The 14049-nt window shown below is 42.0% G+C and overlaps 2 protein-coding genes across 6 annotated transcripts in view; one reads left to right on the forward strand and one right to left on the reverse strand.

Moving 5' to 3' along the window:
- fnbp1l (formin binding protein 1-like) overlaps nucleotides 1-11915 on the forward strand; it is a 24109-nt gene extending 12194 nt beyond the window's left edge. The window contains exons 3-18 of one of the 4 annotated variants that reach the window (XM_088313432.1): nucleotides 316-366; nucleotides 448-595; nucleotides 1209-1271; nucleotides 2190-2294; nucleotides 2397-2525; nucleotides 2820-2966; nucleotides 3043-3264; nucleotides 4118-4288; nucleotides 5643-5657; nucleotides 5934-6043; nucleotides 6119-6251; nucleotides 6381-6472; nucleotides 6993-7168; nucleotides 7282-7319; nucleotides 7921-8041; nucleotides 9067-11915. In XM_088313432.1, the coding sequence (XP_088169558.1) occupies nucleotides 316-366; nucleotides 448-595; nucleotides 1209-1271; nucleotides 2190-2294; nucleotides 2397-2525; nucleotides 2820-2966; nucleotides 3043-3264; nucleotides 4118-4288; nucleotides 5643-5657; nucleotides 5934-6043; nucleotides 6119-6251; nucleotides 6381-6472; nucleotides 6993-7168; nucleotides 7282-7319; nucleotides 7921-8041; nucleotides 9067-9074 (1729 nt within the window). In that variant the 3' untranslated portion in view covers nucleotides 9075-11915. Of the gene's footprint in view, nucleotides 1-315; nucleotides 367-447; nucleotides 596-1208; nucleotides 1272-2189; nucleotides 2295-2396; nucleotides 2526-2819; nucleotides 2967-3042; nucleotides 3265-4117; nucleotides 4289-5642; nucleotides 5658-5933; nucleotides 6044-6118; nucleotides 6252-6380; nucleotides 6473-6992; nucleotides 7169-7281; nucleotides 7320-7920 lie in introns of all 4 variants that reach the window. The other 3 variants (XM_088313431.1, XM_088313433.1, XM_088313435.1) reach the window with 3 other exon arrangements.
- Nucleotides 11916-12782: 867 nt separating this feature from the next.
- The window catches only part of bcar3 (BCAR3 adaptor protein, NSP family member), a 38854-nt gene continuing 37587 nt past the window's right edge, over nucleotides 12783-14049 (reverse strand). For both annotated transcript variants that reach the window (XM_088313430.1, XM_088313429.1), the window contains one exon: nucleotides 12783-14044. In XM_088313430.1, the coding sequence (XP_088169556.1) occupies nucleotides 13866-14044 (179 nt within the window). In that variant the 3' untranslated portion in view covers nucleotides 12783-13865. The remainder of the gene's footprint in view (nucleotides 14045-14049) is intronic.

Here is a 14049-nt window from a genome sequence, read left to right on the forward strand (position 1 = left end):
GTCCCCGACACCTTTGTTTGCCGTATTTCATTATTTTGATTGCAGCTTGTCGATGTTCCGCTTTACAATTACCAGATCTGAACCCGGAGGGATATTGATGCGATGTGAGATGAGAATTAAAAGGATTTAAAAAAAAAAGAGTCATTTAGTTGTGGTGTGATAATCAACTCAATTGACTGTACGTTGAAGATTGTTTTGTTTTTTTTGTATTTCAAAGGTCAAATGTCAACCCTAAAACAAAGTCACACTTTAGAAGTCACATGTAAAGTTTATGAAATTCTGTTGATGATTTTCAAAAATTCTCTTCTGCATCAGAAACCTGGTCAAGAAGTACTGTCCAAAGCGCTCCAAAGATGAGGAGCCGAGGTGAGTCTGCTAAATTTAATTTGAATGTTATGCATCGTTCAAACGAGCACAGATCCAATATGCCCCGCACCTGTTTTGCAGGTTTACGTCCTGTCTGTCATTTTACGGCATACTGAACGAGCTGAACGATTACGCGGGCCAGAGGGAGGTGGTGGCCGAGGAGATGGGCCACAAGGTTTACGGAACGCTAATGAAGTACAGCCAGGACCTCAAAGCGGAGCGCAAACATGTGAGTCGAGCACCACACCGACCTGCTCATCCCGCACGTTGAGCTGAAGTCGCCGAGTGCCGTGAAAACTTTTGATTGTCGTCCCGTTCGATGCTGCGACCGCTTTTCCTCGCCTCACATTTGTTTTGTGTTTGGATTTACACTCGAGGATACATATGTTGAGCATGATGTTAAACATCTGCCGTTCACTCCTCCCGTCATCTGCTCGCTGCTGCTATAAACTCTTTGCATTCTTTGGAAGAACATTCCCTTCTCACAGTGGAATACTTAAGCCACTTTCCAAATGTGGGGATGGAACCCAAAATAAGACCCAGACGTTTTTTTTTTTTTTTTCAGCTGTAGGAGGAATATGCATAACGATCGCTGGAGTAATAAATACACTACACTGTGGATGTTAAGATGAACGCACTTGCTCGGTTAATTTAATCTCCTGTCATTCATTTTATTGGTGAATTGCGGATGGAGCACTTTTCCTTCCTGCATTTGATCTCTGTTGTGGATATCGACCGTTTCTTGTGTATGTTACGCGTTTCCAGTCTTTTATGTATAAATGTTTTGGCATGGGGTGTGTGTGCGGGGGTGTTTGTGTGTGTGTGTGTGTGTGTGAGCGCAGCATCTGCAGGAGGGCAGGAAGGCACAGCAGTATTTGGATCACTGCTGGAAACAGATGGACAACGTAAGTAAGGAGAGAAGGATAACGGGTGGGGTGGGGGTGGGGGGTCCTGTCTGCTTTTTTTTTTTTTTTGAATGGGAGAGACTAAAAAGGTAACTTTAGGTCATACGGTTGTTCAATCAATATCGTTTTTGTTTGTATATTTTTTTTTGGGGGGTGGGGGCAATTCACTTCAAATCACTTACACGACCCCCCCCACCACCACCACCAGAACCACCCCCCCCCCTCCACTGAACATACAAATACATTTTCAGATGATTTTACATCTGTTTGCATTTTATGCGCTTGTAAGAGAAATGTTCTAAACATTTATTTTTTTTTGGCACATCATTCATTCATTGGGGATCAAGGCAAAGCCACACAGGCCCAAATGTCCCCCCCCCCCCCCAGCCCCTCCCGAGATGCAAGGCCCATGTGCCACATTTGGCCCTTGTCCGCCTTCCTTTTTGGCTTTCAAAATCCCCCCGGCGAGATTCCATTTGCTCATTTCTGAGGTCATTTCATTGGATTGACCCAGTTCCGTACAACTTCAAGCAATTTGCAAAAAATCCACCGACATGAAATTATCATTGCAAATTATTTGCTAATTGACTTACTTGCAGTCCAAGTGTGTTTTTTGTGTGTGTGTGTGGGCTGAAATGCGTTCCGAGTGACCAGCAAGTGACCCGATTGGAACGTCTCAGCTATTTACTGTGTTTCCTTTGCTTCTAATGTGACCCAGATGGCCCGTCGGGAAGTAAACTATCGTCGTCTGATTCTCATCACTTTCTTTTTCTGTGGCTTTTTTAATCTGAGTCACACGTCTTTTTTTTTTATTGTCGCAATTCCATTAACAAGAGAGGAAGTAAAGACATTTTACAATCATGCAAATATTTGACTTCCTCTTGAGTTGGATAATGTATTTTTTTCTTTTATCTACAGAGCAAAAAGAAGTTCGAGAGAGAATGCAAGGAAGCCGAGAAATCCCAAATAACCTTTGATCGGTTAGACAATGACATCAACGCCACAAAATCGGAAGTTGAGAAGGTAAACCATCGCCTAGCTATTTGAGTACTCATCAAATTGCGCAAATGGATCCTCATGTTTTTTTTGTTTTTTTTTTGTCTTTGACACTTGGTGACCGTTCAGGCCAAGGCCCAGTATTACCTGCGGACGCACATGGCCGACGAGAGTAAAAACGAGTATGCCGCCCAGCTGCAGAACTTCAACGCCGAGCAGTGGAAACATTTCAACAACTCCATACCGCACATCTTTAAGGTCATACCAACTTTTATTTGTCTGACGCCAGAGGGTGACGGGAATTTTTTTTTTTTTTTTTTTTTTTTTTTTTTTTTTTTTGACGGGTGCACATAATTGCACAAAAAAAAAAAATGATGGAATAAACAAATTGATACTTAATCGTAATCGATCTTAAATAAATATTTGAGCTTAAATGTGTCCGTGATGCGTTTGCGCTTCACCTCCTCGCTGACAAGCTGACGTCGTGTCAATTGTTTTTACGACTGAATGAATTGGCTAAAATACGCTTTATCTTTGTTTTTTTTCTTGCAGAATTTGCAAGATATGGATCAGCGGCGAACGGTGAAGCTTGGGGAGACGTACCAAAGCTTTGCGGAAGCAGAACGACGAGTCGTTCCCATTATTTCCAAGTGTTTAGAAGGAATGGTTTCCGCGGCCAAAGCTGTCGATGAGCGAAAGGTGTGTAAGAGGAAAGATGACACAAATCAAGAATTTTTTTTTTTTTTATGTTTACATACGTTTGTCCTTCGTCTAGGATTCCGGCATTGTGGTGGAGTCGTTCAAGTCCGGCTTTGACCCTCCTGGCGACTTCCCCTTTGAAGACTTCAGTCAGAATCTGAGTCGAACCGGCTCCGACGGGGCCATCAGCAACACGCCCAAAGGAGAGCGAGACGGAGGCCCGGGCCCGCGACCCGACCCGAAACACGCAATGGGCAAAGCCAAGAACAAATTGTGGCTCTTCGGGAAGAAACCAAAGGTACATGGATGCTCACTGGCTTCTTGTCAAGAAGTTGGGTTAATTATCTGCGCGTTGCTTTCAAAGTTCATGTTCTGATTTCCCAGCGTGTGTTATCCGTTAGCTCGCACACAAAGTCAATGAAGTGCTCCACGTTATGTTTTTGTTACATTTAAGAGCTTGACAGGTTTTTGTCTCTTGTGTTTGTCTCAAATCTTTGCTACGCTCATGGACCTTGGCCCTTTTTCTTCAAAAGGGCCATGTTGGTTAATTATTAGCGCTCAGTTGCTGCTCGATGTTTGAGAGGCATCAGTTGCCCCGTAGGAAACTTGGTATGAGGATTCCGTTAATGATTATGTTACTTTATTGTACGTTTTCTTGCTGGCAACTCAATAATATGAAAAAAGGGCTTTGGTTATTTGGCTTTGGCATATTTAGGACTAATTATGCATCGATTTCAACAAGGTTCGTCTTCGGGCCAGACCGATTATTTTGCTGGTTGTGATATTTTCAGTGTTGATTTTTTTTTTTTTAATATATATATATATATATATTCATTTGTATTTTTATTATTATTTTTTTAATTTTAAGTTGTTTTATTTAAATTATTTTTTTTCCTTTTTTAATTTTAATTTAAATTTTTAAATTAAAATTACATTTTTCATTATCAACATGCTTTTTGTTCTCAGTCACAGGATTCATGATCATGCAACTTTGTCATAATGCTGAATGTCCTAAAACAGATTCTGAACAAGTAAAAAAAAAAAAAACAAAGAAAAGACTATCAACACCCCAAAACAGAACGCTTTATTCTGCAGCATCCAACAAATGTGCCACGCTGACTTACGTTTTTGTCCTTCCTGCTCCCTCCCAGTCACCTTCTTCCTCTCCTCCTCCACCTCCTTCGTCCTCCTCGCGCCCACGGCCAACCTCGCAACTTTTCCCTCCCAATCGGTTCAGCTCCGATCGAGTGAACCAGTATCTGTCTGACATAAAGACGACCGTACCGAGAATTCCCCAGAACTTGAAGGGTCTGAGAAGAGGGGTGAGCCAGGAAGTACCGTTGTGCCTTTGAAGTTTCTTCCGGGCCGATCATGTTGCCTCGATGATTTTGTGTGGTTTTCCACAGGATGTCTGCAGGTCATGAAAAATCCGTTTCAATTTTAAAATAGATTGCTGTGCAGCGATCGACAGTGATTCTTTCTAAATTGCTCAATTTTATGACACTTGCAAACACCTTGCTCTATCTCCTCCACGTATCTTTTTTTTCTAATTCCTGCCTTGTCTTTTTGTTTTTTTCTCCACTTACAAATGAAGTGATTTCTGCCCCAATCACACCAGAAAGGAGGTCCGCTGATTTTGAGGGGTTTTGGTGTTTTGGGTTGCGGTGCTGATGTGGCTAACATCACGCGTGCTATGCTGGTGTTGGTCTTGCAGAAGTTTGCCGTGCTGTGTGTTTGTGTGGTTGGCTTCATTCTACTGAGACTCCGCCCTCAAATGTACAGGAAGCCGACAACGTGTTTTTTTACACACCTGTCATTTGTGTCAAGTGACTCTCAGTTGAAAATACGTTGCACATGAATGACTCATATCTCATGCTGATTTTTTTGTCATTATGTCCAAATAATTTGTAGTGATTTGGCTTTCTCTCGCGGAATCTAAATCAGGGGTGTCAAACTCATTTTAGCTCAGGAGTCACATGGAAGGAAATCTATGGCCAAGTGGGCCCGACCAGTCAAATCATGATCTAAAACAAATATTGTGCAGATTATCGCTATTTCGAGTCATATTTAAAACATTTCTGTTTAATTTATGTTGTGTTATGTCCGCCCCCCCCCCCAATTAAACCAGGTTGCATTTTAAATAGTCACATCCAGGTCAACTTTCTCGACTCATGCGAGAATTGCTTGTAAATATCGAGAATAACACTTTGAAAGAAAGGATTAACCGCCACTTTGTGTTTTTACGATACGTGTGAAAAGATCAGACGTCCAGATAAAAATCCATTGAATTAAGATCTTACTTGCGTACCACTAACATTGCTTCACTCTTTCTTGCGTTGGGCCATATTTATTTTTATATTCTTAACAAATCTTCCGCGGGCCGCATTAAACTCGTCTGCGGGCCAGATCCGGCCCGCGGGCCGTATCTTTGACACCCCTGCTCTAAATGTTTTAGCCGATTGTGCTGACCTCATGACCCCAGAACAAAACGTAAATGAAGTCATGACCACAAGCACCAAATCAAATATTCATCATGAACTATTTGTCAGCGAACATCTGGCCGGCTGCGCTTTGGACCGCGGTAATCGACCCGTTTGGGATCCTCATTGAACTAACCGACATCCTGTGTTGTTCTCCTTGCTTTTTTCCGGAATTGCTTGTTGTGTTACATCGCAGTGGTCAGTCAAGATGGTAAGTTGATGTTTGCAGTAGCTAATACAGAGAAGAAATTGAAAAAAAACAAAGTTTCAATGCATGTAGATGCCCCAATTTGTAGCTAAGAAATTCTCCTCTACCCATAGAAGCCCCCCCTCCCCGTTTCCCTTTTGAAATAGTTGCTGCCTTCTGCCCTTTGTTTTCTTGTGTGTTGAACCCACCAAAATACCGACTTGAGGAGGAGGAAGCGGAATATCGCAACGTTCGTGAAGCGTCGCCGTTACATTTGACCTTGCTTGAACTTGCCTCCAGGCTCCATCGGTGGAGGATTTCAGCCACCTGCCCCCCGAGCAGAGGAGGAAGCGGTTGCAGCAGAAAATTGATGAACTCAACAACAAGCTCCAAATCGAGATGGATCAGAGGTACTCCGTACCCCGTCGTTCTTTCGATCCTCTTTTTTTTTTTTTACATCACCGCTGTGCTTTTGCCTCTGCTAGGGATGCCCTCAACAAAATGAAAGACGTCTATGAGAAAACGCCACCGATGGGCGACCCCAACAGCCTGCAGCCCAAAATATCCGAGACCATATGCAACATGGAGAAGCTCCGCTCTGAAATCCACAAACACGAGGTCAGAAAAGGTTTTGTTGGAGAGCGTGAGGGCGCCATCTGCTGGCCAAAAATGAAAATCTGTTGAATTTGCTGATTTGCCTGTGAAAAGTGTGACTTGAACGCCGTCCGTCACTTGCGCCAATGACAGGCTTGGTTGTCCGAGGTGGAAGGCAAGCAGGCGTCCAGGGACAGGCGGCATAGTGCCGACAACCACCATCCCACTCCCCAAGGCAGAGAGAGGTGACACCGCCGCCAACTTTCTTGAATTCAGATACAAAGTGTGCACTTGCAGTATTGCAGAAAGAATTTCGACGACATTACTCCGATAAAAGGAGCCTTCAAGTACAATACATTTTAATTCTGATTTTTTTGAAAGGAAGGAAGGGGCGAGTTCCGATACAAACGCTGCAAATGCCAGCCACTGATATTTATGACAAAAAAAAAAAAACAATCTGACATTGAGTTCGTCCTCCTCAGCAGGAGTTGCCGAAAACTGCTCCAGTTGACACAAGGAAAGGTTCCGTTCAAAGCGTTTTGTCAAGGGGGTTAAATGAAACGGAATCCATCGAAACTACTCAAAGTATTGGTTCTCTGTATCGGCGAAAACTTAATGATGGAAATCTCGTTATGGGACGCATCTGAAAAAAGTGGTCCTGAATATCACTTTAAGATTTCATTGACGCGATTATTATCTGTTTCATAACTTCACGATGTATCATGTTGAAATAATCTGCAATCATCAATATTTGTCTTGTTGCAGTCCGGAAGGCAGTTATACCGAAGACACCAGTCAGGAGCACCACACACCTCATCACCACTCTGGTCCCCCGCAGCCCGGACACCCCAGCACCGACCCGCACGAGTTTGACGACGAATTTGACGACGACGACCCGCTTCCTGTCATCGGACACTGCAAAGCTTTGTACTCTTTTGACGGTAAGAAGAAGCTCAACTTTGTGTTGTTCGATGAACTCGTCATTCTCCGTGGTGACATCGAGGCTGCGCGTGTTTGTTGATTGTTTTTTGGTTTTTTTTGTCTTCACTTTTAGGTCAGAACGAGGGAACCCTGGTCATGGCTGAAGACGAGGTGATTATGATTAGTTTTCCCATTTTAAATTCATTCTCGGCAACACCATTTGTTAGCGTGCAGGCATTTGTCTCTCTCTCGCTCTCTCTCTCTCAGTCTCTCTCTCTGTCTCTCTCTCTCTCTGTTTCTCTCGCTCTTTGTCTCTCTCGCTCTCTCTTTCCCTCTCTCTGTCTCTCTTCCTCTCTCTCTGTTTCTCTTGCTCTTTGTCACTCTCTCTTTCTCTCTCTTTGTCTCTCTTTCTCTCGCTCTCTCTCTCTTTGTCTCTCTCTCTCTCTCGCTCTCTCTCTCTCTCTCTCTCTCTCTCTCTCTCTCTCATGTGCTGGTGGCCCTGCCTGCAGAAGCATACAGGCCCGCCCACAGCACTATCTGATTGGTTCCTTGTGCAAGTGGGCAGCCTGTTTGCTTTTTTTTTTTTCACCTCGAGTCACCTGCACTACAGGAGGCTTAATAGATTTAGCCAAAACGTGAATAAATGTCTGCTACAACTCACAACTAATAGAAAACTATTTTAAACTTAGTAAAAAAAAAAAAACTTATGGCAGGATGTGACAAAGTGATGTCGGTTGTTTAACTCGCCACCTGCGTTTCTCTTTGCCCTCAGGTTTTGTACATTATCGAAGAAGATAAAGGCGACGGCTGGACGAGGGCGAGAAAACAAAGCGGGGAGGAGGGCTACGTCCCCACAACCTACGTGGAAATCACCATGGAGAAGAACTGTAAAGGTGCCGTCACCTATATCTGAAGCTCCCGTTTGTCGTCTGTCCCATGAACACTCAACTTCTTTTCATCGCCTTCAAAACGCGTTAACCGAGAACAAAGGCGCAACGTGTGTGTTTATCTGCATGTGTTCGTCAATTTCGGCGTCCTCGCCATCTCTCGTCTGTCACTTCCGCTAACCGCCGCCGCCATCGCTACAGTGGTGAGTGTCGGGTTATTTTTGAGAGACTTGCATTTTGTTTTTAAACTCGATATCGCTTCTTATCGATCAAAGTGTTCACGATGTTTAGTTGTAATATATTAGAAAAAAAAAATCAATGTTTTGTTTCAACAATTTGCTTTATCTTCTACTCTGTGATTGCTTTCTGAATTCACCACCTAATTTAAAGTTCTTGTGATGTTTGATCAATTTTGAACGTCATCTGTGCCATCACAGACGATTTTGTTTCAATGCAGTCTTCCGGTCACGATAATGTCTTAATTTGTTCGAAGGGCTACCATGCGACTTCGGTTTCTCGAGCTGACTTGATACAGCTCATGTAGCGTCTCTTACGTAAGTTTCACATTGTTACTGTATTTTACATTTCAGAAAAATCATTGGCCCCCCAAAAAAATCGAGTCCTTCCGTCTCCTTTGTGTCCTCCCTAAACTCGCTCACATCTTTCATTTCCTTGTCTTGGTGACAACAGAAGCTCTAAAATAGGTCTGGAGCGCATACAAATGTTATTGCCGCTTTATTAACTCATTGACTGCCATTGACGGCTAAAGGCGTCAAAGGTAGATTTTTTTTATTATTATTTTTTTTTTACTCGGCTCGTAGTGAATGAGTTAAAAGCAAAATGTTGAAGTACAAAGAAGGATGCCGCTACTTCAGAATATTTTCCATCTGGTTGACTGAAGTCGCAATTGTTTGTCTGGCGTGAACGGTCGCCTTCAAAATGTAGCCTGCGATGTGACGCGATCCGGATTGTGACGTCATATCAACATTGTGTTTTTATTAACCAAATCTCTTCTCTGTATGACTGTGCAGGTTCCTGAGGGCTGCAGGGTGGCCAGGTGGTTTGATTGGCCGGTGGAGGGCTCTCGCTCGCTGATGGCTCATTTTTGGTGGTGGGGGTGAAAAACAGAGAGAGAGAGAGAGGGGGAAAGAGAAGGGCAAGTTTGCATGTCGGCATGCTCTCACATCCATCACGGTTTTTAACCGAACAACCGGGGAGGTTCCAATTGGCACACGGCACTGAAAGTAAACGGAAAGTCTTGAAATGATGCGGCGGAAGGCGGCTGCTCTACCTTGACTGGCCGCTAGGGGGCCGTTGTTATGTTCCCTTCCAGCAGTCAAAACAAAGAGAAGATGCTCAAAGTTTCCCTTTCAGCTTTTCTCTAATTGGTTTCATGCAAAGTCATCACGACACAAGTCTCGTCAAATTTATTTATGTTAATCACAGAAAAGTTTACATTTCCGTAGTGGAGAAAATCTCCTTTCGTACCTTTTAACAGACCACCTGCAATACTTGTGTCCTTTGGTTATCTTAGGTTTTAATATCAGACTGATGACTTTTATTTCTTTATTTTAATGATGTTTGCAAGTGCAGCATTCCCCCTTTCTGGAAATGAGGAAAAATCGGATTCATATATCGCAAGCTTAGTAAAAAATGACTACAGAGCCCTTAAAGGAACATGAAGGGGTAAAAAAATGAACATCCACAATATCTGGTGAGCGGATGTTGTTTGCTGTGTAATTTTTAGAATCTGATGCAGACATTTCGGTATGGATGCTCACACGTTGGTATCTGGTGCGCAATGTGCTCACAAGATTTTTTTTTTATGTTCTTTATGTCTCTTGGGGTTCTGTAGATTTCCGTATTTGTTGCCACTAACTGCCAGCGCCGCACTCTTTTCAACTCATCCCTTCTCTCGTCATCTGTGCTCTGTTGGTGATGCCTGCCTGCGCCACCTTGCTCCTCACGCCTGCCTTCACGTGTCATCCACACGAAGTTGCATGTTCCTAACACGTCCTTCACATGTGATGTCATGTTCCGTACGGCTGTGTGCGCCAATCTCGTCATGTGGTACATTGAAAGCCTTTTTGTCATGAAGTGTTGCCAGCGTGACGTCTCGTTAATGCGTGCGCATCTTGCCAAAACACCAAATGGGTCGCATCAGGGTTTTCATTCCAGCCGATAGCGGGACGATCTCCCACCTTCGCCCCATCGTCCTCGTTTTTCCTCTCCTCTCTGGCGTGGCGACTTGACATTTTAACCAGCAGGGGGCAGACTTTCCTCAGCAAACTCGAGCGGGACTGCTGCTTGTTGAGTCACGGCAAGAAAAAAAGAGGAGCTCAAGCGTCTTCCTTCTCAGGTGTCTGCTCGTCTACCTGCCCCCCCCCCCTCGCCAGCTGTGAGCTCACATCTGGCGCGACATCATCATGGCCATGTAATCATTTCTATTTTGAATGTGGTGACACACTTTTTGTGGAAGAACCAACAGCATTTAAAAAAAAAAAAAACAACCTACCAGCTAAGTGTGGTGTTCGTGCACACGTGCGCATTGAATGATTTGTACATATTCACATCTTTTTTATGTCCTGTTTGAATGTGTCTCCATGGTGATTGTGTTTCGGTTTTTGACTGATTGATGAATTGATTGACACGCTTCGGACGACATTAAGGTTTGAAATCGAACCGACGCACTTTGCCCCGAAGTACTACAGCGTTTGAATTTGCATGAATGACTTCTTTTGAGTTTCAGATCGAACACGCTGAAATAACCACTGTGTCGCAATGCAGAACAAAAAGCTCTGGTGATTGATTTGATTTTCTTTTTCTTTTTTTGTTTAGCTCCTCCCTTTTTTTCTACTCTTTTTTTCTAACAACAGTCATCAGTAACTTTTGCATGATTTTACTCCGTCTTTTGAATCGATTCCTCACGTTTGTTCCAAAACGTCTCCGGTGTTTTTTTTTTTGTAAGCACGTAACTGTTTGAGTTCAGTCGGTTGCCTTTTTTGGACAAACTAACAGTGTTGCTCAATGTCATCAAAAGATGTGACCACGCCTTAATCTTTTTTTTTTTTTTTTTTAATTTATGAAGCTGTGAAATGTGCAGAATGATGCTGTCGATGCTACTTAGACATCTGTCAAGCCTGTTCATCTGAGTAGCCAAACCAAACTAGCAACAGAGGGGCCCCATAACGCTAATTAAAAAAAAAAAAAAAAAAAATCAGACCGCTATCGCCATTCATTCTCGCCCACTTTTTATTTTTATTTTATTGATCGTGCAGATTGGTCTGCTGGTTTCTAAAAGCAATTTTCATTGCTTCATTTCGTTCTATTTTCACATATTCTGGATAACACTAAACGTCAAATGCCTTTCAGTCTTCCAACTGCTAATTTTGATGTACAAACTTTGTGGGGGGGGGGGATCCAAAGAGGCTCACTTTTTATGAAGCGTTAAATGGTGATTAGTTTGACAGGTTTTTGGATTTAAAAATGAAACGGAGCTCACAAAAATGTTGTTTTGATAAAGAATCCCTTTTCTAATTTGAGTACTGGATGCATTTTAACTTCTGTTTTTTATAACTTCAGTTGATGGCAAATTTCAGTTCCACCTGCGCCTCAAAAATGGAATTACAAGTTTTCTTTTTTGTGTGTGTGAGTTTTGGTCACCGTCTCATCCTCGGTACACCTCAATATCCATAATGTGCATGTATGTGTAGACGACATACTGTAATGGTCACTGTGTTGAATGCATGATCTGGTTTCGTAAACAAACGAGTTGTCATCCAAACTACTACTTGGTGAATTGCTGAACGTACTGCTACTGTGCCGTCAAAACATTCCCAATCTTCTCAACCTTGCTTTTATTTCAAGTGTATTCATCCTGTTTGTCCTGCAGATGTTGTAAAAAAAAATCCATGTACCAAAAGAGAACGTTTCGCTAGCTGATGAAACCACTCAAAAAAGTAAAGCCTCAGTCATAAAAAAAAATATCTATATATCATGTCTTATCCATACTTAGTGTTCTTGTAACAACCAATGGCAGTACTTTGCCCCGCCCCCATAATCTTATGCACACGTGTTTTTTTTTTTCTTTTACACTTTGAATGTTGTCAGACACTTTGTGGACTAAATGCCTTTTTTTCCAACTCGTAGAATATTGCTGAAATAAATTGAGCGACAATGAAAAGTACTTTTGGTTTTCCATTGTGCGAAAAAAATGACCAAATGTTACTCTTTTTGCGTAATCAGATGTCTTTGGATAATGACACATTAGATTTGAAATTAAAAAAAAAAAGAAAGAAAAAAATGTGGGGACTGTGCTTTTATGTCATTGGTTTTGTGCACGAGTCGTTCCATTTTTTTTGGAGCTCCAAAAATATTTCAACTATAAATTGGGCGAATCGGTGGAATTTTGTTTGGACTTGACGTGCTGGGAAGAAAAATGGAATTCCAATTTTAGTTTTAATCAGTGTAAAAATGTAACTGATCTTTTTTTTTACTTGTTCCCCCATGTTTGAATTTGTGAATCCGATATTCAAATATTTTCGAGAGCATGCAAATGGCTAAAATTGGCTGCCGTACTTTAATGACACATTTTTATCACAAATCCTCCATGAAAAATATTTAGAAACTACAATCGTATCTTGATCATTTTAGTTGATACCTTCAGAATTAGTTATCACTAATGTCCAAAAAAATAAAATCCGCTTGCTACACTTGGAGCGCTATACACACACACATCCAAACTCCACACATGTACCATATTTATTACAACTTACCACAGTAGTAGTTAGAATATAAACATTCAAATTCATTGATATTTATTCTTCCACAATTATATACAAAACGGGTCAATGCTTCACATATGTACAGTTCAACTTTAGTGACACAGACAATACTTGTGTGTATCTTCACATTTACACACAAACAATCTTGTATTGTTTTAAATATGAATTTGAATGGGACCATTTATGTGGTTTAATTTATTAAGCAGCCCAAAGGGTTGCTGCAAAGCTTACGAGAAAGCTGATTTAGTTTTATTTAGGTGATTTGCTGTAATGAGTGAAATGTAGAACAAACATAGGCAAACTCCGGCCCGTTAAATGTTTTAATCAGGCACGCCGAACTTGAAAAAATTAAATAAATAAACCTTGTTCATGTTTTATTTTTCCTGTAATTCTGATGTGTCCCCACTAGGAGGCGCACTCTAAGACAGATACTTTTCATTTAAAATTAAAGCATATATTTTCTCTATAGACTCTATGTATTTTTTTTCTCCGATGAAGTGAGGTGACCAAAACACTCCATCCATGTGCTGCTGGTCCGGCCCCTTTGTCAAATTTTAGAGCCCATTTTGGCCCACGAATCAAAAAGTTTGCCCACCCCTGATGTAGAACTTCAACTATGCATTAGTCTTTGTTTAATTACAGTTTCTTCTATCGACATTATACACAGCTCTAAGAAAGTGCAAGTTTTGTCCTCTTTTTTTTTTTTTTTATCGTACTGCCCTTCTTTAAAGGGGCCGTGACACTCAAACGCTTGAGGCGCATCGTTGTAAATGTACAATACACAAGTGCTGCTCAAGTTAAAGCATTTCGGAACCTTGCTACGTCCGACATTTATCAGGGGATGAAAGTACTGATGATATTCAGAGCAGAAATAATCAATGATCAAACAGTCCGACTAAATAATTGCATCACCGAGTGGGATTATATTTCGATTTACAGTTGTTGTTTGTATTTCCATCTCATCTTCCCTTTACTTTAAATCCTCGGTTTCGTTGTAATTTACACGACTCAACCTGCACGTTGGCGATATTGCCGTCGATGGGAAGTCAAATTAAAGTGTGTGTTTTGGGGAGGGGCTCCAGCTTCCGTGACAATGCAGTGAGGATGAGGTTGAATTTGCTGTAGCGATCCGATTGGTTGACCGAAGCGCCGCGACTCCCCCACAGCAGCCGCAGCTGAAAGTCCGTCTTGAACACCTCCAGCAAGTCTTCGTCACACTCGAACCCTGAA

The sequence above is a fragment of the Idiotropiscis lumnitzeri genome, chromosome 13 (assembly GCF_059441095.1).
Source record: "Idiotropiscis lumnitzeri isolate Australia: NSW breed Sydney's pygmy pipehorse chromosome 13, RoL_Ilum_1.0, whole genome shotgun sequence".
NCBI lineage: Eukaryota > Metazoa > Chordata > Actinopteri > Syngnathiformes > Syngnathidae > Idiotropiscis > Idiotropiscis lumnitzeri.